General features: G+C 50.4%; 1 protein-coding gene across 2 annotated transcripts in view; it reads right to left on the bottom strand.

Annotated features, from left to right (window-relative positions):
* Window positions 1–248: 248 nt before the first annotated feature.
* The window catches only part of SREBF2 (sterol regulatory element binding transcription factor 2), a 38014-nt gene continuing 14587 nt past the window's right edge, over window positions 249–23675 (bottom strand). For both annotated transcript variants that reach the window (XM_074941710.1, XM_074941711.1), the window contains exons 6-19: window positions 22987–23101; window positions 22607–22788; window positions 21505–21697; window positions 20219–20400; window positions 16469–16742; window positions 14633–14802; window positions 12959–13127; window positions 12172–12298; window positions 10142–10251; window positions 8970–9102; window positions 7738–7906; window positions 5702–5887; window positions 4311–4422; window positions 249–3437 (exon numbers count right to left, since the gene is read on the bottom strand). In XM_074941710.1, coding sequence (XP_074797811.1) covers window positions 3217–3437; window positions 4311–4422; window positions 5702–5887; window positions 7738–7906; window positions 8970–9102; window positions 10142–10251; window positions 12172–12298; window positions 12959–13127; window positions 14633–14802; window positions 16469–16742; window positions 20219–20400; window positions 21505–21697; window positions 22607–22788; window positions 22987–23101 — 2343 coding nt within the window. In that variant the 3' untranslated portion in view covers window positions 249–3216. The remainder of the gene's footprint in view (window positions 3438–4310; window positions 4423–5701; window positions 5888–7737; window positions 7907–8969; window positions 9103–10141; window positions 10252–12171; window positions 12299–12958; window positions 13128–14632; window positions 14803–16468; window positions 16743–20218; window positions 20401–21504; window positions 21698–22606; window positions 22789–22986; window positions 23102–23675) is intronic.

The following is a 23675-nucleotide window of genomic DNA, read 5'->3' as shown; positions in this document are numbered from 1 at the left end:
GAGCAGTAGGAAGTCCTTCCTGGCAAGATTGCCAGCCTAGTTTAGCAGACAAGATGTCTAGAGAAGTACTGGGGCTTGTAGATACTTCTATGAAGTGACTCCCCTTTAAGAACTTTGGTGGTTTGGCCATTTCTAGTCCAGCCCCTTTCGCTGCTGAGTTTAAAAGCTATTCAGTCTTACCACTGCCACAATCCATACTGCCTTTGGGCAGAGGCTATTAATAAATACACCACACACAGGGGCCAGGTGGTACCAACGGTCTTTATTAGGCAACAGTCGCTCTCTAGCCCTGGGACAGGGTACATAACTGGGCACCTCTCAAAGAGAGCAGAAATGGTTCCCTAGAGCCATCACCAGCTATATCTTTTACAGCGAAGTGTCCCACTCCTAATATCAGTTGGATAAATAGACAGTTTTTCACATCATCCATAAACTCCCCCCACCCCAATAAAAAATATTACAGTATACACGGAAAAAGATGGGGGGATACAGACAGCCAGTCCATAAATAACAGCACACAAACAGGCAGAGAGAGGAACCTGACACCCGAAGAAGTGCCACAGGTGTAAAGAATGAACATCATGCACAGACCATTTGCACAAGGGCAGCCTGCACTGAGCCTTAAGCTATCAGTACTGCCCTCAACATCTTCTTGGCGTCCATCCCAACTCCCCTAGCTAATGTTCCAGCACTGTGTTCTGTTCACCTTCAGATGAAGTGACCAGGGGAGGAGGTGGTTCACCACTTCCCATGAGTGCTCAGTCTCTCTGACTCTACTGGACAAACAGGGATGGGTGTGGAACTCCTCCCCTCCCTAGTACACTACTGTTGCCATTGCAGACCGGTCAGTGGAGGTTTGAATGACATGGAGGATGCCATGAGCAGATACATTCCCGAAAAGATTAAAAAGCTTGGGGCTTTAGATCAGGAAGCCTTTATGGGAGTTGTTTCTTTGGAAACCAGGGTCTTAGTTTCATCCTGCCTTGGAGGGGTGGGTGGGCATTAGCCTCTCCACAGATAAGCAGTATCTCTGGCCCATCTGACAAGCCAAGAAGCTGTGGTGCTGAGCCATAAAAAACAGCATCTGTTCTTGGGCCAAACTACCAGGGTATGTGTATCACCACGTGATTGTACTCATGTGGGTTTAACGCAGAAGCAGCCAACACAATCTGCATTAGAACATCTCTCGTACACAGCGATATCAGGAGCCAGAAACCAGAGGTAAGAAAACCACTCCTGAGTGTCCCACTTAGCATGGGCTGCTGACACCAATGTGAAGCAGGAGTTCTGAGTGAAGCCTTTGAATGCATCCACCCACATGCCAGGAAGAAACAAAGGACATTTTCATTTGAGAAAATAATTACAATTCGGACTCTTCCATTAAATGTCCCCCAAAAGGGGTGAGAGAGATGCGGAGGCAGGGGGGAGGCATTTCACTGCAGCCTCCAGAATGCCCTGCAGTTCAAAAATGGTGAGTATGGAACCACTGTGAACACGTGGTTTGATGGCAGGCAGAATTACGTCAGCAAGATTTACATCTTAGCAAAGCGGTGGTGGACAATATTCCCACGGTGTTTAGTTCTGTGGCATTTGAAAAACCTTCGCCAGGAACATGCTGCAAAACAGCGGCAGAAGGTCCCACGTGTATTGTAAAAGCCTTTTCTTTGCAGTAACTGAAGCTCCAACAGCAGTTGCTGCAGAAAACCGAATAAATCTAGACAAAATCTAACAAAAATGTGAGTTCTGCTTCTGCAGTGAGACACCATTCTGGGTAACGAAGAGCAGCAGGCACCTGCTCGGGATAGGATTGTACCCAGTACCAGTGTAGTTCTAGCTATACACATACACACAGCACACGCACACGGAGAGAAGCAGCAATGCGTTCCTGCCGAGCGCTAGCTTCCATAGCGCAGGTGTGAACAGGAATGATTTCACACGGTCTTTGGATAGAGGCAATGTGAGCGGCGGAGCAAAAGGGAAAACTGGGTCACTCCCCTACCCTACCCCATCCTCTCTCAAAGTCACAGGACTGGGCATTAGTACACCGAGGATCCAGCCAGCTCCAGGATCCTCCAAACCACGGCAGACACCAGGTTTATGTAAGCTCCCTCCCCGGGGGCACATCCTGCCATTCAGACTCAGACTGAGGGGTGTACAGGTGAAGACACACAAAGGGGCCTGAAGCGGGGGGAACCACCGGATCTAGGATTTTGAGTAATGAAGTATCAAACCTTCTCTTTTTTAAAACCCATTTTAATCTGTGCCAACAAAGAGGGCCCAGCAGGGACCGTTCTCTCCCTTCGCCTCAGCCCAGGTCTCTGCACATCCTAGGTCACTCACCACATGAGCAGCCCAGAAAAAGGCACCCTTGTGCCCTCAATATGGATGCTACTGATTTACACTAGAACTTTGCCACCAACAGAGGCAGCTCTGTGACCTGACGGGGGAGAGGCACACGGGGCGGGGGTTGTGGAGAAGAGAAATCTACTGAAACCGTTCCCTACATTTTGTAAAGAGACACAGACAGTGCTATAAAAAACTGTATAAAAACCACAGGGAGATTTCTGGGTGGGGTGGGCTGGCCCCAAGCACCACCCCTCCTGAAGAGCTCCCCACACACACCGAGTCTATAGAAAAAGGCTCCGATAAAAACAGCTTAATGAGTCCCGCCTTGAAGAGAGTGCTAGTATTCTCCCCTCCCCATTCCAGCCAGCCCGGAGCAGCCAGCCTGCAGGTAGAGAGTTGCCTGAGATGCTGGTTTTGCCTTGTGTGGGGCGGGGGCGGGGGCGGCTCCCCTACCCACCCCCGGGGGGTCTGGCAGAGGAGGGAGGGGAGAGCAGGCCCCGGAACACAGACCCACCCAGCACCAGGAAATGGCACTTTTCTGTCCTCAGGGCTTGCTGACCCCTCCTCCTGAACCGGCATTGCCTCTCTTACCCCAGTGAGGGGCAAGGGAGTGGGGGAGCTGCTAGCAGCCGCTGGCCTGGTTACACAGACTAGAACAGCACCAGCCAGATTCCAGTCCTGCCACCAGGCCTGAACACAGCCAATGGCTAGGAAAGCTAACCCTGGGCTAGTCCAGAGCCCTCTCTGGCCCAAGTGATTCCACTTGCATGGCCCTAATCTAGAACGGTCTGCTCTAAAGAGGGAGGATAATGGGGGGGAGAGTCCAGTCTGACAGCTCACAAGGCTAGCTTTGGCCACACGGCCCCTGGGCTAGGAGGCGGCGATAGCGGTGCCCCCACTCAGTTTGACAATCATTTGCTGGCAGTCGTTGCAGGAGCGCTTGTCCCCCACTTTCTCCAGAGTGCGGGCTGCTTCTGCCAGCAGGACCGCTCGCTGGCCCGGGGACGAGAGGAAGGAGAGGGGAAGGTGGCGGCAGGCCAGGAGAATCGCCGTGGCTCGCTCTCTCTGTCCTGGCAGAATGTCCAGCTCACCTGTGCAGGAGAAGAAAAACCACTGCAACCAAGCCTTGCATAGCTCTAGCCCACCATAAAACACAGCCTTCTCCGGGCTGGCTGAACAGCCACAGCGGTCAATACACCACGCCCGAGTATGACAGGATGAAACCTTCGGGGAGTTATTTTAAGGCAGCAAGGTGAGGTGGCCCAAGCTGCAGTTTGGCCAGGATTGCAGCGGTAACACCCTGATCCCAGGGAAAACACTGACTGGATCTATAACCAGGGGCCAGGCCCTCTGTTCCAAATTTAACTTGTGCCAGTATTAGTGACCTCGGATGTTCACTGTGACCTGAGCAGACATTTGCTTATTAAAAGGATTTTTTTTTTTTAAGCGGATGGCTTTTCTTTAGGAGATCAGCACTTTAAACTTTACCCTGATCTGTGAATTCTCTGCTTCCTAAGAGTAGCTCATTAGGGTAGTTCACTCCCCTTAAATTCAGCTTAATGATGGTTTTTAAGAAGCGTTTTAAGGTTTGCCCTGTAACCCAAAGTCCCCAGGACTGGTTTCTGTTGCTAGAATATAGGAGTCTCCAGTGAGATGCCATCTTCTGCTGCAGGTCTGTGTAGGGATCCCAGGCTCTGCTGGGATTTATTTCCCTGAACCAGAGCGCCAAAGCCCCACAAAACCCCAGCAGCTCAGCTACGGACTTCAGGAAGATCTAACATATCCTGCACCCTGCCTCCAACCCCTGCATCGTTCAGCAAGGTCACTGCCAACACACACCATGCTGGGCAGCTCAGTTCCAGACACTAAGCCTTGCCAAATAACCCCCTGCTTGTCAAAGAGCCCACAGCACAAACGAATGCTACAGATCCCCCTCCCAACAGGGAGCCTGTGCCCACACTGACCTTGTTTGCCGCTCTGGGCGGTGCATCGCCTCAAGCTGTGCTCCAGCAGCTGGTGGGTGCGGGTGGGGCTGGCGCCTGCCATCAAACGCACAGTAGCCTCATGCAGGAACACCTGGGGGGAACAGAGCAGAAGGCAACGATGGGCAGCCTCACGCTGGGAAGATCCTACATCCATACTGCCACAATGTGGGAGACCGCTTCCAGCTCACAAGGAGGGATACTGTTTCCCCTCCCGCCTCACCTCTGGAGCTCCCTACTGAGTGGTCCCAAAACGGGGGCAAGAACGGAGTGAGAAGCAAAGCTGTTACATTGCCAGGGTACTGGAGGGCAAGGAAGCGGTTGGGTGGAAGAGGGTGGCAGGAGCACATCAGCAACACAGGAACCAGGGCAGAAAATGGAAGAGGTGTGGCCCCAGCCCTAGATTTCCTTATCCCAGAGAATAGGTCTGATGCCCCAGGAACAGAGTTGGCCATGAGAACCAGGATAGTGGAGTTAGCTGTTTAACACACGCTGTTTACACACATTTAGAACTCGACTGGATAAAGCTCTGCAGGTTAGACCATAAGGAGTAACCCTGCACAGACAGGGACGTGGAGTGGAAAGAGAGGGAAGACCCCGGATGAGACACGAGGGTTTGCCCCATACTTCTCAGCCACTGTTTAGGGCATGGTGAACGGAGTCCCACACTGCACAGACTCTTCCCCCACCCGACTCCCCAGTGCCCCAGCCTAAGCAGGAAGATCAGAGGGATTAGGTATGAAAGAAACCCCAGGCCTTCACCTCCATCCCTTCCACATGGCACACGCATCTCCTCAGGACATTACAGGACTGTGTTCACAGGATGCTCCCTGGTGCTTTGGCCAATCAGTGAAAAGCATCCAAATGACGGAACCCAAGTCCTCCATTTATCCACAGAGCAGGAGCAGCATGGACAGACAGGGCAAGGTTCCCTGCCCTACCCTCTGCCAATGGGCCCCAATCCTAACCTGCAGTCACCTCTAGGGATAGGAGGGGCAGTCTTTCATTGGCAATTGCAGCAGTCTATATCACAAAGGAGGCCAATTAACTAATACAGACACCCGCCCATTAGGAACAGGACTGATACTGCCAGCTCCCCCCCCAGATGTTGGAGGGGAGTGGCTCTCGCTCACTAAGTGCCTGGGGAGAGACTGAATGTTGTTGGAGATGTAAGAACTCCACGCACCGTCTCCAGCCCCTGGGCCATTCTGTCCTCTTCTGCACTTCAGATTTACAAACTCAAGTGACGAAGCTTCTTTGGGGCAACTATTTGAAAGCGTATTGCTGTGCAGAGCAGGCTGAAAATGAACAGTGCTTGCTCTGTGGGACTGAGGGGAAGGCAAATGGGAATGAGAAAAGAGGCAGGACTTTACCTTGCGATAAGCGGGCCTGAAGCCATGGGCCAGTTTGCGCAAGCTGCTGAGGTCTCGCTGGAAACCCGTCAGCTCAGAGGCCGAGGCGTGGTAGGTCTCACCCAGGGCCTGGCTGGAGTTCGCCTGCTTCTGCCACAGCATGGTGCGGAGCGAGAGCAGTAAGTCACAAGTCAGCAGCTGGATCATCTGCAAGGAGCCCCCCAAGAGAGGACAGAGAAGGTAAGAAACCCAGCAGCGGCCCACTGCAGAGTGGCCAGGATTATCCATGGCTGGGAGCAGCAGTGCCCTCTAGCTGCAGGCAGGCAGAGTGACCAGCCCACCTGAGCAGAACCACTTTGCTGTGCCTAGAGTAATTTTGAAGGGGAATTTAGTGCTGCAGGTGCGCCCAATCAATGGCTCTGGGGACCAAAGTCCTCTCCCTTCATCTCAGAACAGGGACGGTGGGGCAGGCCCTGCCAAGAAGGGACCATTTCTAAAGGGTGAGTGCTGCTGACGTGGGGTTATGGCTCTGAGATGTGGTGCCGGCTCAGCAGGAAGTGGCTGGAGAGCTCCAAACACATTGCAGACCAGCCACCAAAAATCCAAAACAACCTTCAGTCAATACCAAGCTGAGCTGGATTCAAACCACCAGCCCCAAGGCAAAAGGCTCCACATTTGACCAGACACCTGGAGCCATCCTGCCCCAGAGAGCTAGTTACCCCCAAGGCAGGCTTGGGTAACCCGAGACCCTTAAAGCTAAAGGCTGCAGGAAAGCATGCCTAAAGCAAGCAAACACTTGGTGCACCCTCCTTCAGCACACCACAGCCTGCTCTATATCGTTACATTAAACCACAGAAAGGAAATGTCGATGAGCACATTTGGCTTGAGCCATTAACCAAATGAAAACAAAGTGCCTTCCACAGCCGCACAGTGACAGGCAGGCCCACCTGGAGATGGCTATGGCAGAGCCACCAACCCCACCTCAGAGCTCCATGGTGTCACCCAGGGCGACCCCACCCTTAAACACACACTCTAGGTACACACCAAGAGGGAGTTCCAAATGGAATCAGCCGCACCACAGTCTTCCTTGGCGGTCTTCCCATCCAAGTACTGACCAGGCCCCAGCTTACTGAGATCTACCAAGATCCCCACCGGAGGTACAAGGCTACAGGCCATAGAGAGCTGTACCACAGGTAGAAAAGGGAGGCCTCGTCCCCACCCAAGCTCCCCGAATCCCACCCGTTGCTGCTCCCAGGCAGGGGGGATGGGGTGTTGTCCTAGCCATCCTTCGGAAAGCCTGCCTGCGCTGCAGAAACGGAGAGTGCCTCTGTGCTGCGCTGCAGAAACATTGCACAAGTACGGCCAGAACGTGCAATGCAACTACAATGCACGACAGCTGCCCCCCAGGGACCAGAGCGGGCCAGAGCGCAGCATCCCACACGCCCTGCAGGGACGCTCGAGCTCTGTGGTGCTCTGAAAAGTGAAGACACGAGAGATGCACCGATGCAGAGAAATGGCGTAGTACAGTCTTACTCCTGTTGAGGAGAGGAGCTGACAGTTCAAATGATGTCAAGTGCCCCAAGCCAGACCAGAGCGGATGTAAGCAGTACCTCCTTTACACAGTTATCAGTGACCTCCCCCAGAGCAGACCAGAGACGGGGGCTGCTACGGGAACAACTTAATACGGAGAAGTGACTAAGGGAACAAGGAAGGGGTGGCAACAGGCAAGATGACACAGCCAAGCACCAAGCTATGACCACATGCCCCCAGTACAACAGAGAGCCACCTCCACACCAAGCAGGAGGGGAGGGAAGCTGGATGAGGAGTCCACCTCTCCCCTCTTCTTCAGCCATAAGCATGGGGTACTGGGTGGAGGGAAATCTGCCCCCTTCTGCTCCGCTCCAGGCTGGAGAGGAAGTGTGACGCGCCTTGAACTCCTCCACAAGGGGAGACCAGAGCAACGTCCCAGCCTTCGTGAAAACTACATGGCAGTTCCATGCAGGAATCAGGAGGAAGGAAGCACAGGCTAGCTGAGGGCACCCTCCCTGGACCCTTACATTGTTGAGGCCAGCGTTAGCCACACCACTGCTCATGTTCAGGCTGTTCCACAGGTGGCTGCTGGCCCTCTCGCAGGGACCAAAGGAGCTCTGCTGCCCATCTGCCTTCCCCGACAGAGAGGCCTGCATGGCTTTGCATACATGGAAGATCGCTTTCACCAGGGCGTTCCTGAAAGACAGAGACAGGGCAACACTGTCAAACGGTGCTGTGTCCAGGCCTTTCCAGCAGCTGTTCTAAAGCACCTTCCAGTTCTAATCAAACAAGGCCTCCAGGGACCTTTACTGAACTGACCTTAAGTCCTAAGGGAAAGGAGTTCAGTGGTCTCAGTCTTCTCCCCACCCCAATCGGTTCAGATCACAAAAGACACCACGCAGTCTGACATAAGAGGACTGCCAACCCGGAGAAGCGGCAGACTGGTATGGAAACACATGCAGCACTGGCAGATCCAAGGGCATGGGGGGCACCCATCACAAAGCCTGTGTCTGTGCTAGTAGCTCTAGGACCACTAAGGGCTTGTCTACACTTACAGCAGAGCAGCTGGGCTGCTGCAGCACTTAGCAAAGACATGTTGACACTGACAGGACAGCTTCTCCCATCGGCGTAGCTGATCCACCTCCCTGAGATGCGGTACTATGTCGACAGGAGAAGCTCTCCATAGCACTGTCTACACCTGAGCAACGCAGTTATACCAACATACATTTGTAGTGTAGACCAAGCCTGAGTTTCTATATATAGGAGCCTACATGCAGCTGGACGAAGGAGCTTTCATCAGTGATGGGCACTGCTGCTGCTTTCAGTGTTATTAGGAAAGGTTTACATGCTTTCCCCTCACACAGGACATCAGCCTAGGGAACTCAGAGAGAAAGGCCCCAGATGAGGATAACGTTCACCCATAATTTTGTTTAGATAGCAAGTACAGGGGCATTACAGTCCCACGGGACTTTCCCCAACCCACTGCCCAGAGATCTGTAACACAGGCGCTGATCAACATGACAACACACACTCCTACATGTTGGACGTTTCCACATCATGCCATTACATCAGCAGGCACTGAAGCAATCTCACAGCATGACACCACAACCACCTTCTGTTGCAAGCACTAATAGGTTTAGCCCACAGGACAAGTGTCAACATGTGCCTGCCCCACAGAACATCTGCTTTCAATCGGGCCATTGATATATTCATTTCTGGAAAGATTTGGTGGTTTGAAGAAGGTAAAAGGCCCACGCACTCTGACATCTCCAGAGATTTGGGCATGCGCTCCACTTCTGTGAAACGTGACCTCACGCCTGCATCGTCCCCTCTGAGCCAACTGATTGCCATGCCGATTGCCGCTGACCACCATCTGCACACCAAATCAGGGCCTGTGGAAACAGTAAGACAACACTGCAGCCAGGGAAAGCACAAAAAGCGGTGCCAAAATCAGACAAGCAAAAGGATAATGCTTAATATTTCTAGTGCCTTCCACCTTGATGAATCCAGAAGAGCTTTAGGAAATGTATGGATAGAAGTTATTTCACCCAGCACTGAAATGCAGCTGTCTCTAGAACGAAATACTGCCACTTCGACAGCACACAGCAATGCTACACAAACAGGCTAGGACAAGAAGTGAAGAACACTGTACTCACTCAAAACTGCAAGGGGAATTTTAGGCCTTCAGAACATAGTCAGCCTAGCCAGACTCTCTCCCTTACTCGAATGAAGGGGGCCATGGGCTCTTCAGATAAGCTGTCAAGATCTCGGTTTTCCTCTCTCATCCAAAGAGCAGCTTCTCCAGCAGCACATAAAATGCTCAAGCACTGGTTCCCGCTGACTGAGAGGAGTTTATTGAGTCACCTAACCTTGCCTGGAAGGTCTCCCATCCAAGTACAGACCAGACCCAACTTTGCTAGGGTAAGGGTGTTTGCTTCCACTAGTCTGACCTATTTCCAGCTTCAGTAACTATCATTAGCCAATCCTATTCCTGGGGGGCAAGAGGCCTTCCCCTTGTGAGACCAGAGAGTCCTGCCCACTGCACTTCTGTCTGTGTGTTGCACCCCCTTGCCCTGTGTCCGCCTGCTCTTTGACAGCTGGAAGCTCTCTAGGGCAGGAGTGCTCCTACCACTGTTTGGAAAGTGCCTAACACATTTTGGGCATTGCTGAAACAAACAGCCACCACAATCCACTCCGTCCACCTGAAGTTACCAGTGGAGTTTCTATTCCATGGAGCTTTCTTCACGTCCTGTCCTGAACTGCCGTACATGGTGTGCTGCTGAATAGCTCTGTCCCACCTCAGAAGGGGCTGCACATCAGCAGAGGCTGATTCCCCTGTAGTTAGTAAACCCCCAAAATGAAGGGTGCTTCAGAAACTGGGCTATCATTCAGAGTCCCAGAGATGGAGAGGCTTTGAACCACAACACTCACCCAGGGCCAACTTCAGGACCGAACTGCTATTGAAAGGTGGAGTCCCGCTTCCCATGGAGTCCACAAAGGAGTTGACTAATTTCAGGTACTCCAAAGCACTAGCGAATTCGCTGGAAGCAGAGGCAAGACAGACATTCACTAGGCAGCAAGGCATGAGATGCCACATTTACAGCGTGTCACAATATAATCTGGACGAGTCGCATTTATAAGCGCCACTGACCCACTAGGTTAGTGAGTTAGGGGGCAGGTACAAGAGTTCAAGCTCTGAGTAGTGCTGCTTTACTACAAGCAACCTTCCCAGGCCTGGAAGAATACGCCTGGGTCAAGAGGAAGCCGGGCTGGGTATGTCTACACTGCAACTGGGCGAGTGCCTCCCCACACGGGTAAACAGACTCGTGCTAGCTCGAGCAGTGTGGACATCGCAGCTCCAGCGGAGACTGAGGCTAGCCACCTGAGCTCAGACCCAAGGGTTGCACGGGCTTGGATTCAGGTGGCTAACCTGAGTGTTCACCGGCGCTGCATCCGCCACACTTCTTTTTAGTGCACTAGCTCAAGTGAAGCCACCTTGTGTCTGTCTACCCATGCTGAGATGCACCCTCCCAGCCGCAGTGTAGATGGATCCTCAGTCCCCGGGGGGCAGCGTTAGCTAGTGCTTCACTGTCAGCATAATCAGGGCCAGGAGTACACTCGGTACCAGCCCCAAGGTCACAACAAACACGCTCTACCTGCTCTTTTAGTCTGTTGATAGGTGGGAAAACAAACTGTAAAACAGACTATTTATTATGGGAAGGACTAGTTGGAACGAACAGAGGAGAATTACTGTGTGTAACAAGTGATGTTTATGGGAAAGGGAACATTCGCTCTAACATTTTAATTAGCACTTTACATTTTACAGATGCTGTCTGGAAGCTGCCAGCCTTCTCTCCAGTATCTGACACCTGCCGACGTTAGGTGTGACAGTATCACGAGTCCTTTATAGGCTCCCTTCCATGCGTAGCTTCCAAGACAATCTGAACTACATTTCAGCAAGTCACAAAAGCTATCAAATGTTCTCGACCTTGGCCAAAGACAACAGCACATGTTGTACTTATCCAGTTCCTTTGTGTCTGTCAGAGGATTTTGGGATGCTGTCCATGGAAAATTTATTAGAATTAAAGATACCCCTGCCAATTAGAGACCTAGGGCTACCTTCTCACAGCAGTCCACGCACGGTGTAGAACACCTTGCAACCTTTCCACCACGTTAACAATAGCAGTGGCTTGTCACACATCGATTTCAATGAGCTGGATCAAGTTGTTTGTCACCCACTGGGACTATACCAGTACTTAGATGTACAAACAAAAATGTAACTAAACCTGCACTATAATAAAAACTATACTTTTTCCTAACTGATTGGGGGGTGGGGAGGGGAGAAGTGCAGTGTCCTCTTGGCCCCCACTCCTCTTTTGCAGTGGGCAGATCACTACACAACTTCAGAGATTTATGAGAGACAATTAGGACTGGTCTAGGACAAGGCATGACCATAGTTCAGTCCCAAACTAGACATGGCTTGGAGTATAAAAAGCAGCTCTTTCCTTTCCCTCCATTTCACTCAGATATGGAGACAGAGACCAACAACAAAGACTGCAGCCGAAGCCTGCTCTGCCCCTCACACATCTATATATCTTGGTTTGGTTTACACTGCTGGTAAATGCAAGCTAACATTTTTTATTTAGCTATCAAGATACTGACAAGCAAATGTTAGGCATGGAGCCAGTGTATGTCACCAGGTCTCCCCCCCACCAAGTGTCTGGGCCCAAAACGGTTACACTTGAATTTGAAGGAGAAATCTTAGCTGGGGGGGGAAAGCTTGGCAGGTCCTGAGTTCAATCCCCGCTGATGATCACAGTGGCCCCTATCAGTTTGATTGAAAAGATGTAAGTGAGTCATTGGCCTCAGAGCTCCTAGTAAATTATGAATGCAGCCCTTGATGCCTCAGAGTATTGGGTCCCCCTCATCTAGACAGTAATAATCTAAGCATTGAAACTTACCAGGGCTCTGGCTCCTCCTTCTCCTGTCCCGCAGCCCCTTTCCTGGCCTGAGGCTTCACAAGGGAATCCACAGCTCTCTCCAACAGATTCTCACAGAATGCCTGGTGAACCTGGGCTATGGGATCAGCTGGAAAGAAGAGAACAAGAGTCTTGCTCTTCTCTTATTCACAAACCCAAGCATCTCCAGACACAATAAGACCAGCTGGAGGAGGGAAGCAGACTCCAAGACAGAAACAGTAGGAGCCAGCAAGAGGGATGTTCTTGAGGGACTGGTGCAGGGAACTAAAAGATCCCAAAAATTCAAACTTTTGACATTCAAAGCGACCCTCCATACCTCTGTTGGTTTGTTCATTATTAGTGATCTAGCTCTGCACAGCCAGCCCACAGATCCCAATCAGAAATGCCACTTTACCCGTGCAAAAGAATGGGTAGGATACTGTTCTAAAGAGAAAAGACCACGGTTTTACCCCTCTTAGTCACTCACCCCACACCTTGAGGGAATGCTGCTCTGTTATGTGATTGGAGGACAGAGGCGGGACTATGTGCAGAAACACAGCACACAATAGGAAACGAAGGGATTAAACTTGCCCTCTCAGCTGCTAGCAATGGAGAAAGTCAAGTGATCTTGACTTGGCCGGGGGGTGGGGAGGGAAGTTTGCAGGAATTAGAGAATCTTCTGGGATCAGGTACTGCAAGCTGTCCCAGATATTGGGAGTGTAGAAAAGAATCCCTGTGTAAGATGTTGGAAGGTCATGCATTCGAGGGTGTCAGACACAGTGGTGCTTACCTGGGTTCCTCGGGGCACAGTATAGACTCTCCTTTGTAGCAGATTTCACAGTCCAGCTCCGTTCCACAAAAAACCTCTGTCCCAGTGGGTGACACAGCCAGCGCAGGGAGTCGGGAATGGCGCTCCGCTCTGAGCTACACAGGCTCTGGGCCTTATTTAAGAAATAACCCTGGGAAGAAAGGAGAATGGTGCCAAGAAGAGGGAGACACACATGCAAACATCATGCATATGACTCAGTGATAGTAAGCAGGGGCAAGGTTCATTACAGGCCAGCTCAAAGTAATTCCAATTCAGTGGAATTGTTGGACACCACTGTGAGAATCAGGGTCAGACATACCATGGGGAAAATACAAGGGTCTAAACTCCAACGAACAAGCAATTGAATCAGCTGACTGTATACAGTATTACTGTACTATAAAAGCATAGAGTAACATTTTATGAAAGCAGGTCACAGTGGTGATTAATACCATTATGCAATGCGTATATTAACACTATGAAGAATTATGGATACTCGCTGATATTATGCTTTGAAGTCCGTGACCAAACAAACGGAGAAATAGGTTAAACACCTGTCTCCAGTGTAATTTAAGTAGTGTAGAATCAAAACAATGGAAGCCCCATTGACATACAAATCAGCAGGGGGATGGGAAATGCACAGGAAGGGAAGAACAGCAGGAAGCCTTACCGGCTTTTCATAACAGACTATGAACATGGGGAGGGGCGCGCAAAAAGGCATTTGAGTTATCCATCCCTTGGGGATCAAAGTTCTTGAAAACACAGAACATTGGATCCTTTAAGCAAAGGGGTTGAAGTCTTTGGGAATTGAGTTTAGGTGAGAAACCTGCTTAGGTAAGGATTGTAACTTGCTGCAGTTAAGTTTTAGTTTTAGAAGCGTATTTTTATTTGCTTGTAACCCTCTCTCTCTGTGCTATATACTCGGTAACACTTAAACATGTGTCCTTTTGGTAAATAAACTTCGTTTTATTTTTACTCTAACCCTTTCCAGTGCACTGATTGAAATAAGAGTGTTTGTCAAACCCCAGTTAAATTCATGAGCTGCAGTGTATTGTCTCGTTAAAGGAGCAACGAACTGAACTTCTGAGTGTGTTCAGTAAAGGGGGAGATGTCTCTGGGGAACTCAGGAGTTGGGGTTCACGGTTATCTGCAAGGCAAGGTTTGGACTGGCAGAGTCCCGAAGAGTTTGCTGGCAAGGCAGACAAGCTGGTGCATCAGGGAGCTGTCTCACAGCTTAGCTGTAGCAAAGCTCTCACTTTGCTGAGGCTGAGAGGGGGAACATAGTAACTCTCAGTTCTGGGAACCCCAGTAGATTGTCACAGGGAGACGGTTTTGGGGAAATTCGGGACTGGGAGGGTGTTGGGGTCACTCTGCAAAAAGTAACCGGGTAGTAGAAGACAGGGTGTGACCTGCATGCTTGTAGGCTGGCTGTTGTTTCAGGGCTGTGAGCCATGGCAAAATAGCATTGAAGGCACCCAGAGCAGCAAGGCAGGTGGTGACAACCCCTCACTGGTCTGGGTTGAACCCCAAAGCATCACAACCACCAACACCTAACTATGCCCCCTTTGGCTAAACAGCGACTGACTGGAGATACGCAGGCCTCCCCTGCTCAGAGCTCTGCTGGGAGGCCCTGTGGGGAGAACAGCGGGACTCACTCACCGCCAGGAAGCCCAGCTTGCCTCCGCAGCGGGTTTTCAGGCCGACAGCAGCAGTCAGGTGGATCTCTGCCATCATGCTGGGTGGGATCTTCTCCTCCGCACACTCAGCCAGATTCACAGCGCACAGGGCCATGTGCAAACCTGAGTAGGCCGAGCTGGATGGAAGTTTACCTGTGCCAGGAAGAGAGACGAATTCACCTCTCCTATACAGTCACCATGCAAAACTGATCCGAGTTGCAACTAATACAATTACCATGCATCTCAAAGCCTGCACCGTACATAGACTGGACCATCTTGGTGGAAAAAGTCTACAGTGCCATAGGCATCATGACCCAGTGTCCTGTGTACAGAGCAGCTGCCCCTCAACTTCTCTCCCTGGATTCTGTGGGCTGCAGCCACAGCTCTGTACTTTCCCTGCTTCCCCACCCCAGCTCGGCAAGACCCAAACAGCCATGGAAGGAACGAGATGGAATTGTGCTGCTGCACACATCACTGGAACAGCCAGCTTCCTTCGGGGCCAGAACTGTACAGCTGTTTGAACAGCATGATCAAGAAGGGTGGAGAATTGCTCATGGAGGTCCAAGGTGGCCTAACTAGCGTTAATGGGATAAAATTGGCTAAGGGCAGCTTAGGCTACACATCAGGATGCGTCAGTGGTTTGTTAGACTGTGAATTATTCTACCAAACGAAGTGGTGAAAGCTCCACTCATCACATAACGAACCCCAAAAGCTCGTCAGTGCGTACATACATGTAAGCAGAGCTTCAGAAGCGTACCACACCTATTGGCTGATGCAAGCCTGAGAGAGTGTTGGTGGTGGTCTCTGCTAATCTACTCCTCCCCCTCATCTCTGATTTTAGGTGGTTCTTCCAGTGATTAGCCTGGTACCTGCTTCCACTTCCCCTGCTTAAGTGACATGAGTGAATTTGACCCTCACGGTCCCCACTAGCAGCAGTGAACACTGACAAGACTCAGGTCCGTTCTCAATCTGCTGCTGCATGGGAAAGCTCCGAGCAGCAGCAAAAAGGCTCCAAGCCGTCTTTCTGCAGACGGCACGGCACCCGTCCCTGCTGTTCATGTCTGGAAGATTATCTCCACAGTCATAAGGGCTAGAAACAATCTTTATAATTTCAATGAAAGCTTGGATTCTTTAGCAGTTAATGGCAGCCACCTGGGAAAGCCTCTCGCTCCCCAGGGACAAGCTGATTTTTCAAGCCCAATGTACATGGATCACTTATCACGGAAACCTGCCAGGTGGACCGCATCAGCTGTGTGACAGCATCCAGCAATGCCACCCGGCAGTTCAGTGGAGAAGAGTCAGAGAAACCCAAGGTTTTATTGAAAAAAATATTCATTTTAGGCTGGCATAACCAATCTGGAATATGCCCAGGGCACCTGCTAACAGTTTACCCTTGCAAAATATGCCACGGGGCATTCTGGAGCCCATCCATGGTACAATTACAACTGAGTAGGGCTATCAGGTTACTATGTGGTTAACCCCCCACCCAGTTCGACACTTCCATTTTGTGGTGTAGACAGGCCCTTATAACAGTGTTCCATCATGCCAACTAAAGCCCTGGAGGTGCCTTACAGATCACAGCACCCCAGAGGTGATACTATTGCCCCAGGAGAGGTGACGCTTACTGAGCTGTTCTTCTGAATGGCATTGTTCCCTTGTGACATTTCAAGTCAGTCTGTGTGTAACTTGTCCCTTGAGCTAGTAGCAGATTTGGGAAGAGCAGGACAAGGAGCCCTTCCAAGGACCCCATGAGAAGGGCAGCTACGAGCATCCTCATTCTGTCAGGGGAAGACAGTCCCATTTCAACCTCTGCCCTTACCTGTGATGTGGAGCTGATGGAGTTTGTGATATGCCAGAGCTGCATCCCGAGCACTGGTCTTGGCCTCATCCTCAAAGCCAGCAGCAGCCTCTCTTGCTCGCTGTCGCCGTGAAGTCCTCTTCAGTAGCCAGCGAACCAGCCCCAGCTTCTGCAGACTGTAGCGGATCACGTTCCAGGACAAGCTGCAGGCCAAGTCCAAGCGGGACGCAGGCAGCGCTCGGCCCAGAACTGACAGACAGATCTGCAGATTTGATGCAGCTGCTGCAAAATCCCCCTGCAAACGCAATGCTGAATGGTTAAACGAAAATCATTTAAGTTGGTGAACGGGGCTGCATTGACAGTCCTTGAGACCAGAGGGCTCTATTTGCCCCCAGAACACGTACAGTCTAAGCAGAGGCAGTGCAAGCTTCTTCCATGCACCTCCTCACCCATTTTCACCCCCTTCCCCTCCCAAGCCCTGAAGCTCCACCTCCAGGAACAGGAGAGTTAAGTCTCCATGGCCCATGTAATCTGACAACTCTCAGCTGAGTGCCAGTGAAAACTCATGGCGATTGGGGGAGGTCCCGGACGACTGGAAAAAGGCTAATGTAGTGCCCATCTTTAAAAAAGGAAAGAAGGAGGATCCTGGGAACTACAGGCCAGTCAGCCTCACCTCAGTCCCTGGAAAAGTCATAGAGCAGATCCTCAAGGAATCAATTCTGAAGCACTTAGAGGAGAGGAAAGTGATCAGGAACAGTCAGCATGGATTCACCAAGGCCAAGTCATGCTGACTAATCTAATTGCCTTCTAAGACGAGATAACTGGCTGTGGATGAGGGGAAAGCGGTGGACGTGTTGTTCCTTGACTTTAGCAAAGCTTTTAACACGGTCTCCCACAGTATTCTTGCCAGCAAGTTAAAGAAGTATGGGCTGGATGGATGCACTATAAGGTGGATAGAAAGTTGGCTAGATTGTCGGGCTCAACGGTTAGTCATCAATGGCTCATGTCTAGTTAGCAGCCGGTATCAAGTGGAGTGCCCCAAGGGGCGGTCCTGGGGCCGGTTTCATTCAATATCTTCATAAATGATCTGGAGGATGGTGTGGATTGCACCCTCAGCAAGTTTGCAGATGACACTAAACTGGGAAGGGAGGTAGATACGCTGGAGGGTAGGGATAGGATACAGAGGGCCCTCGACAAATTAGAGGATCGGGCCAAAAGAAATCTGATGAGGTTCAACAAGGACAAGTGCAGAGTCCTGCACTTAGGACGGAGGAATCCCATGCACCGCTACAGACTAGGGACCGAATGGCTCGGCAGCAGTTCTGCAGAAAAGGACCTACGGGTTACAGCGGACGAGAAGCTGGATATGAGTCAACAGTGTGCCCTTGTTGCCAAGAAGGGCAATGGCATTTTGGGATGTATACGTAGGGGCATTGCCAGCAGATCGAGGGACGTGAACGTTCCCCTCTATTCGACATTGGTGAGGCCTCATCTGGAGTACTGTATCCAGTTTTGGGCCCCACACTACAAGAAGGATGTGGAAAAATTGGAAAGAGTCCAGCGGAGGGCAACAAAAATGATTAGGGGACTGGAACACATGATTTATGAGGAGAGGCTGAGGGAACTGGGATTGTTTAGTCTGCGGAAGAGAAGAATGAGGGGGGATTTGATAGCTGCTTTCAACTACCTGAAAGCGGGTTCCAAAGAGGATGGATCTATATTGTTCTCAGTGGTAGCAGATGACAGAATAAGGAGTAATGGTCTCAAGTTGCAGTGGGGGAGGTTTACATTGGATATTAGGAAAACCTTTTTCACTAGGAGGGTGGTGAAGCACTGGAATGGGTTCCCTAGGGAGGTGGTGGAATCTCCTTCCTTAGAGGTTTTTAAGGCCAGGCTTGACAAAGCCCTGGCTGGGATGATTTAGTTGGGGATTGGTCCTGCTTTGAGCAGGGGTTGGACTAGATGACCATCTGAGGTCCCTTCCAACCCTGATATTCTATGATTCAGTGTAGGGACTTGTCTACACTAAATTTTGTCAGCAAAAGTTATGCCACTTTAATTAAAATCGCTGCTGCATGTCCACACTAGCTCCTTATGTCAGCAGAGTGCATCCACACTAGCAGCTCTAGCATCGAAACAGAGCAGTGCACTGTGGGTAGCTATCCCGTTGTGCAACTGGCCACAGCATGCTTTGGGAAGGGTTTGCAATGCCTCATGGGGCAGGTACAGCCTCACATGATGCAGGTTTCTCAATCCCATCGTTCAGGGAGATCCTAGTAGATTGTCAGCCGCTTTTCCAACTGAGGTATTTGGGGGAGAGGGAGAGGAGAGTGGTGTGTCTGGGGCGGAGGAGACAGCAGGCTGACCGACATAGCCTGAGGAAGGGGGAGGGGGACACCCTCACCCTCCCCCCCCGTCAGCCCCCAGCTCTACTCTACTCGGCACAGCAGTTTCTCCTGAAGCAGCCCGTTCTGCTTGCCTGCTTATGGTTCTGTGATCCCCGCAGGGAGCGGCATCCTGAGCAGCTCTGGGAGCTCTCTGTGCTGAGGAATGTCAAAGCAGCACAAGCAGGCCACTGTGCTCCTGCTGCACATCAGAAAAGCAGCATTCCACATTAATGATTTGATCTTTGACAGCTGAGCATGACAGATACTTCCCAGAGCTTTGACAGGGGAGGGGCGCAAGCCTGCAGGGCAGCAGAGATCAAAACAGTCACGGTTGGCATTGTGAGATACTGGTGGACGTCGACAAAACAAACAGCAGTGTCTACACTGATGCTTTGTCACTTTAACTTTGCGGCAATAGGCTTTGTGCCTCTCGTCGAGGTGGTTTTATTTTGTCGGCAAAACAGAATAGTTTTGCTGCCAAAAGTAACTTTGTAGTATGTACCCCTCCCGCTGTGTCGGCAAAAGGCAGCTTTTGCTGACAAAACTTTGTAGTGTAGCCAAGGCCTAGGCTTTTTGAGGACTCCTGTCCATTAGGAATTGAACAGACTAAGTACTCAGTGTTAGCACCAGCTGGGATCAATCAGCATATCTCCACCAACTTCAATGCTGATTGACAGCAGCTGACGATCTGAGCCCACAGATCTGAGCCCACAGATCGAATACCTGGACATGCTGAAGGCTGAAAAAGCAACTGTGAGAAACAGAGAAGCTTGGGGGAGAGGCAGGATTCAGTTGTGGCAAAACAGATGGAAGCACTGGGCCCCCACTATCAAAAACAGCACATTGCTTCAGTGCCAGAGAGCAGTACAGAAAGCTCTGCTGGGGGGCTGGAGGGCAGGGGAACTGTGATGGTCAGAAAATAGGGGGCCTTTCGCAACGAGGGTGCAACCACAGGAAAGCTGTTCAGTGGCCTGTGGGCAGCAAGTTGGTGGAGTCAGTCTAGTTCTTAATGAGACAAGCGCCTACGCTAAAAATCCCCAAGCAGCGCAGCTGACCCTTTGCTGGCCAAGTACGAGCGGGAATGAAGACTGAACTCCCCTCGCTCCCCCAGAGGCTGCCCTGCAAGGCAGGAGTGAGGCAGAGATGCAGGGGCTGTAGATCGGAGCGCTGCTGTCTGTGCTATACACATTTAGTAGTTTGATGTTTCGCGCAGACTGGTGTCCTTTATCTGGCACCAATTCTCTCCATGTTTTCCACTTCAAACTGCACAGGAAGGTTAACCCTAGAAATGCTGGCATTCTCCCAAGTGCCAGCCATCGGCACCTCCAAAGGGTTTACTGGGGGAAGGGCAGGATTTGCTCTGTATAGTGAGGGGTTGCTTTACCCTTGCCAAATCCAGGTCAGCCTGCTTGCGATGCCGCCAGAACATTACAGACGAGCGGGAGTGCAGCCGGGTCACCGGCTCCCCATGCACAAGGAGCTTTATAAACACACTCAGGACAATTACACCATTCACCAGCCACAACAGCAAAGTGGGCATCATCCAGCCAAACCAGCCGCCAGCACCTGGCAGAGAAAGAGAAATACAGAGAAGTCAGCCTGGATAGCACAAGTTCAGCAGGCAACAGGTGACAAACCTGTCCAGCCCTGTCAACATGCCACTGACTTCGTTTCACAGGTCCTGAATCTTGGGAAGATTTGATTTTCTTCAACTGACTGTAGTTATTGATTTCTCTCCATCTGAACACTGACTCAGACGCTTGCAACATTAAAAAAAAAATCTCATTTCACAAAGTTAATTTAAAAAAAAACTAAACTTCCACTTGAGGGGGAGGACTGCGCAAGTGGCTCTAGTGAAGAACTGGGCATCCCAGGATGCTTGATGCCTGGGAGGGACACAGTATGATATTAATTAAATGCACAAAGGTAAGCTAGTGCAACAAGAAGGCTGCATAGTCAGGGAACTGCAGACGTCCCTACAGGGTTCCTGGTCCTTGTTAAAAGTGTAATTTAACACATCTGTGTAGGCTGTTAAATACACCATAAACCAAACAGTCTGGGAAGCACAGCCAAGTTAATATTGTGGCAGGAGCCATGATTTCTGCACTGATTTTCACAATGACTTGATTTGTAAATTATGAAAAATGACTAGAGAAATAGAAAGTTCACCCTTATGGAAATAGAAAAAAGTGACCTAGTTCAAAACTCCACGACAGCTTGTGGTGGTGGACTACAGATAGGTACTTTCTGGTAGCCCACTGGACTGTTTGATTTTACCACTCCTAGTAAGTACTAATCATGCCAAAGCACTCACTAGTCTATTCAGGTTTCTGACCTCCTGCTTTGCCAGGGTTCTAGCTCACTGCTACAATACTTTGTAAACAAAGGAGGCTTGATGCACTCTGAAAGTCTGTTTTCAAGTGACAGGTTTCAGAGTCGCAGCCGTGTTAGTCTGTATCCGCAAAAAGAACAGGAGGACTTGTGGCACCTTAGAGACTAACAAATTTATTTGAGCATAAGCTTTCGTGAGCTACAGCTAACTTCATCAGATGCATTCAGTGGAAAATGCATCCAATTAAGTTAGCTGTAGCTCACGAAAGCTTATGCTCAAATAAATTTGTTAGTCTCTAAGGTGCCACAAGTCCTCCTGTTCTGTTTTCAAATGGTTACCTGACTCGAAGGCCAGCACATTCCTTCCAGAGCCCTGGTGTATAGGGCTGTCTGATTCGGGCATCCCTCGACCCTCCAGGAGCGATGTCAGAGGGTTGAAGGAGAGGCAGAGGAATGTGAGAGCACAGAGAAGTATTCGAGAGCGATCCACCATGCCAAGGGCCACAGGGGGAGAGTCAGGTTCGTCTTTAACCTTCACAAAGGGCAGGGATGGAGAGGAAGAGCAAGAAGAGAAATAACTTTAAACTTTAAACACACTGTAAAACAGCAAGTGTGTGTGTATGCGTGTGTGCGCGTGCGCACACATACATGTGGGGGAGAACATGAGTTTCAACATATTTGACTAATGTCACCAAGAACTCTGGGGCAGCCTTTCCTGGCTCAGTAAGAGGGACTCCCATCATTTCAGTTTCTTTGATTCCTTATTTTAGGGCAGCACTAAGCTTCCATCAAAGCCACATGCAGCCACCTTGCCCTCCTGCAGATCCTGCATAAGACTCATCTTGGTTGTGATGCCTACAAAATCCTTTTATCTGATAACTCGGCAGGTGGTGAGTTAATATTGCAACTACTCATGGGCTTATTGCCTGTAGAAGTTAGGCACACAGCTAGTTTGTGTAAATACATGCTGTTACTATTAACCCAGCCTCCCTTCCTTCATCTCCTATTTCATCTGTGTCATAGGTCTTGTCTTCAAGACTAAAAGCTCTTTGAGGCAGGGTCTTTTACTACATATATATCTGCACAGAGCTTAGCATGATGCAGCCTGGCTTGGTTGGAGCCTGTATGTGCCATTGTAATACAAACAAACAAGAGTGAACATATGGCTCTCCCCCTGAAGTAGAGTCCTTTTAGGCGAGAGTCATGTCTCGTCCAGAGAGAGTATCTTGCACCCTTTACAACAATCTGCTTTTCCTCCCACACCATCTCTTGCCCTACAGATCCTCTCCATTCCCTGCAGCCTTATCCTTCAGAGCTCTGTCAGCGCTGCTCCTGAATGACAAGCAGCTGGCACTGTTGAGACTCTCAAGGATCTAAAGTCCTGGCCATGACGTACCCTTGGAGAGGCTAGCTGCCTTGCTCTCCTGTTAACTACCATTACCTTTGCATCATCCAGGAGCGGGCTTCCCGGCTCAGAGTCAATGGAATAGGGGGAGAAGCCCTCCTGAGACCCCGAGTCAGAGGCCGGGGGAGACATCAAGAGAACATTTTGGTTGAAGTCATCCATCTTCAGGTCCACATCGTTGTCCACAAGACTGCTCAGGTCAATGCCCTTCAGCAGCTCTGCAAAGATCAGAGATTCCACTTACTACACACCTCTTGACCACGCCTTGTGCCATGCCCACCCTGCTCAGCTGGCCACAGAGATAGGGGCCAACACTGATCTGATTTCACATGCAATCTTTCATCATTGGTGCAAATGGGCAGGAAGAAGCACATGCTCCTGCTTCCTGGCCCCCTCCTGCCTGACTGACAACTTACTGTTTTTCTGGTTAGCCAGCTTCAGAACCATGTTCTCCTGTCTCAGCTTATGGTTGACCTGCTGTAGGTATTTAATATAATCAATGGCCTTCCTCAGTACTCCAGATTTGTGCATCTGCATGGAAGCAACACGTACGGAAAGCAGTTTATAAGAGCAATCACATAACCAGAGATCCATCTGCCCTAAGCAGTGCCACCCTCTTCGCCATGTGATATACAGAGAGAGTCGAAAAATGACCATCCAGTAACACCAGCACAGCCACTGAAAATGTCAGCGCTGAGGTCAGGAAAGATTACGCTTTGAAAGATGCAGAGTGGCTTGCTAACTAGAGCAGGAGTTACTGTGTCTGGGAACCATATGGGTGAACTAACATTTATTGGAAACAAACATTAAAAACAGTTTAAGAACCCCAGAGTAACAGAATTCAAGTTCAGCCTTAACCACAAAAGATACAAGTGCATAGCTAGAAAGTAAAGGGGCACTTTTCAGGAGGAGCATGCTCTTATGGGTTAACGCTAGGACCATTTCTCACTCTTCCATTGGCTCACTAGGAGATCCTGAGCCAGTCCCATAACTTCTACATGCCTCAGACTTCCTAACCCACCTTCATCTGCAGAGTGAAAATATCTGACCCCTTAGGGGACACTGCTAGGTTTCGCTTGTAAAGCACATGGAGCTGCTCAGACAC

The sequence above is a fragment of the Natator depressus genome, chromosome 1, assembly GCF_965152275.1.
Source record: "Natator depressus isolate rNatDep1 chromosome 1, rNatDep2.hap1, whole genome shotgun sequence".
In the NCBI taxonomy this organism is placed as follows: domain Eukaryota; kingdom Metazoa; phylum Chordata; order Testudines; family Cheloniidae; genus Natator; species Natator depressus.
The sequence above is the reverse complement of the archived record's forward strand: the minus strand, read 5'-3'. Positions and strand labels throughout refer to the sequence as shown.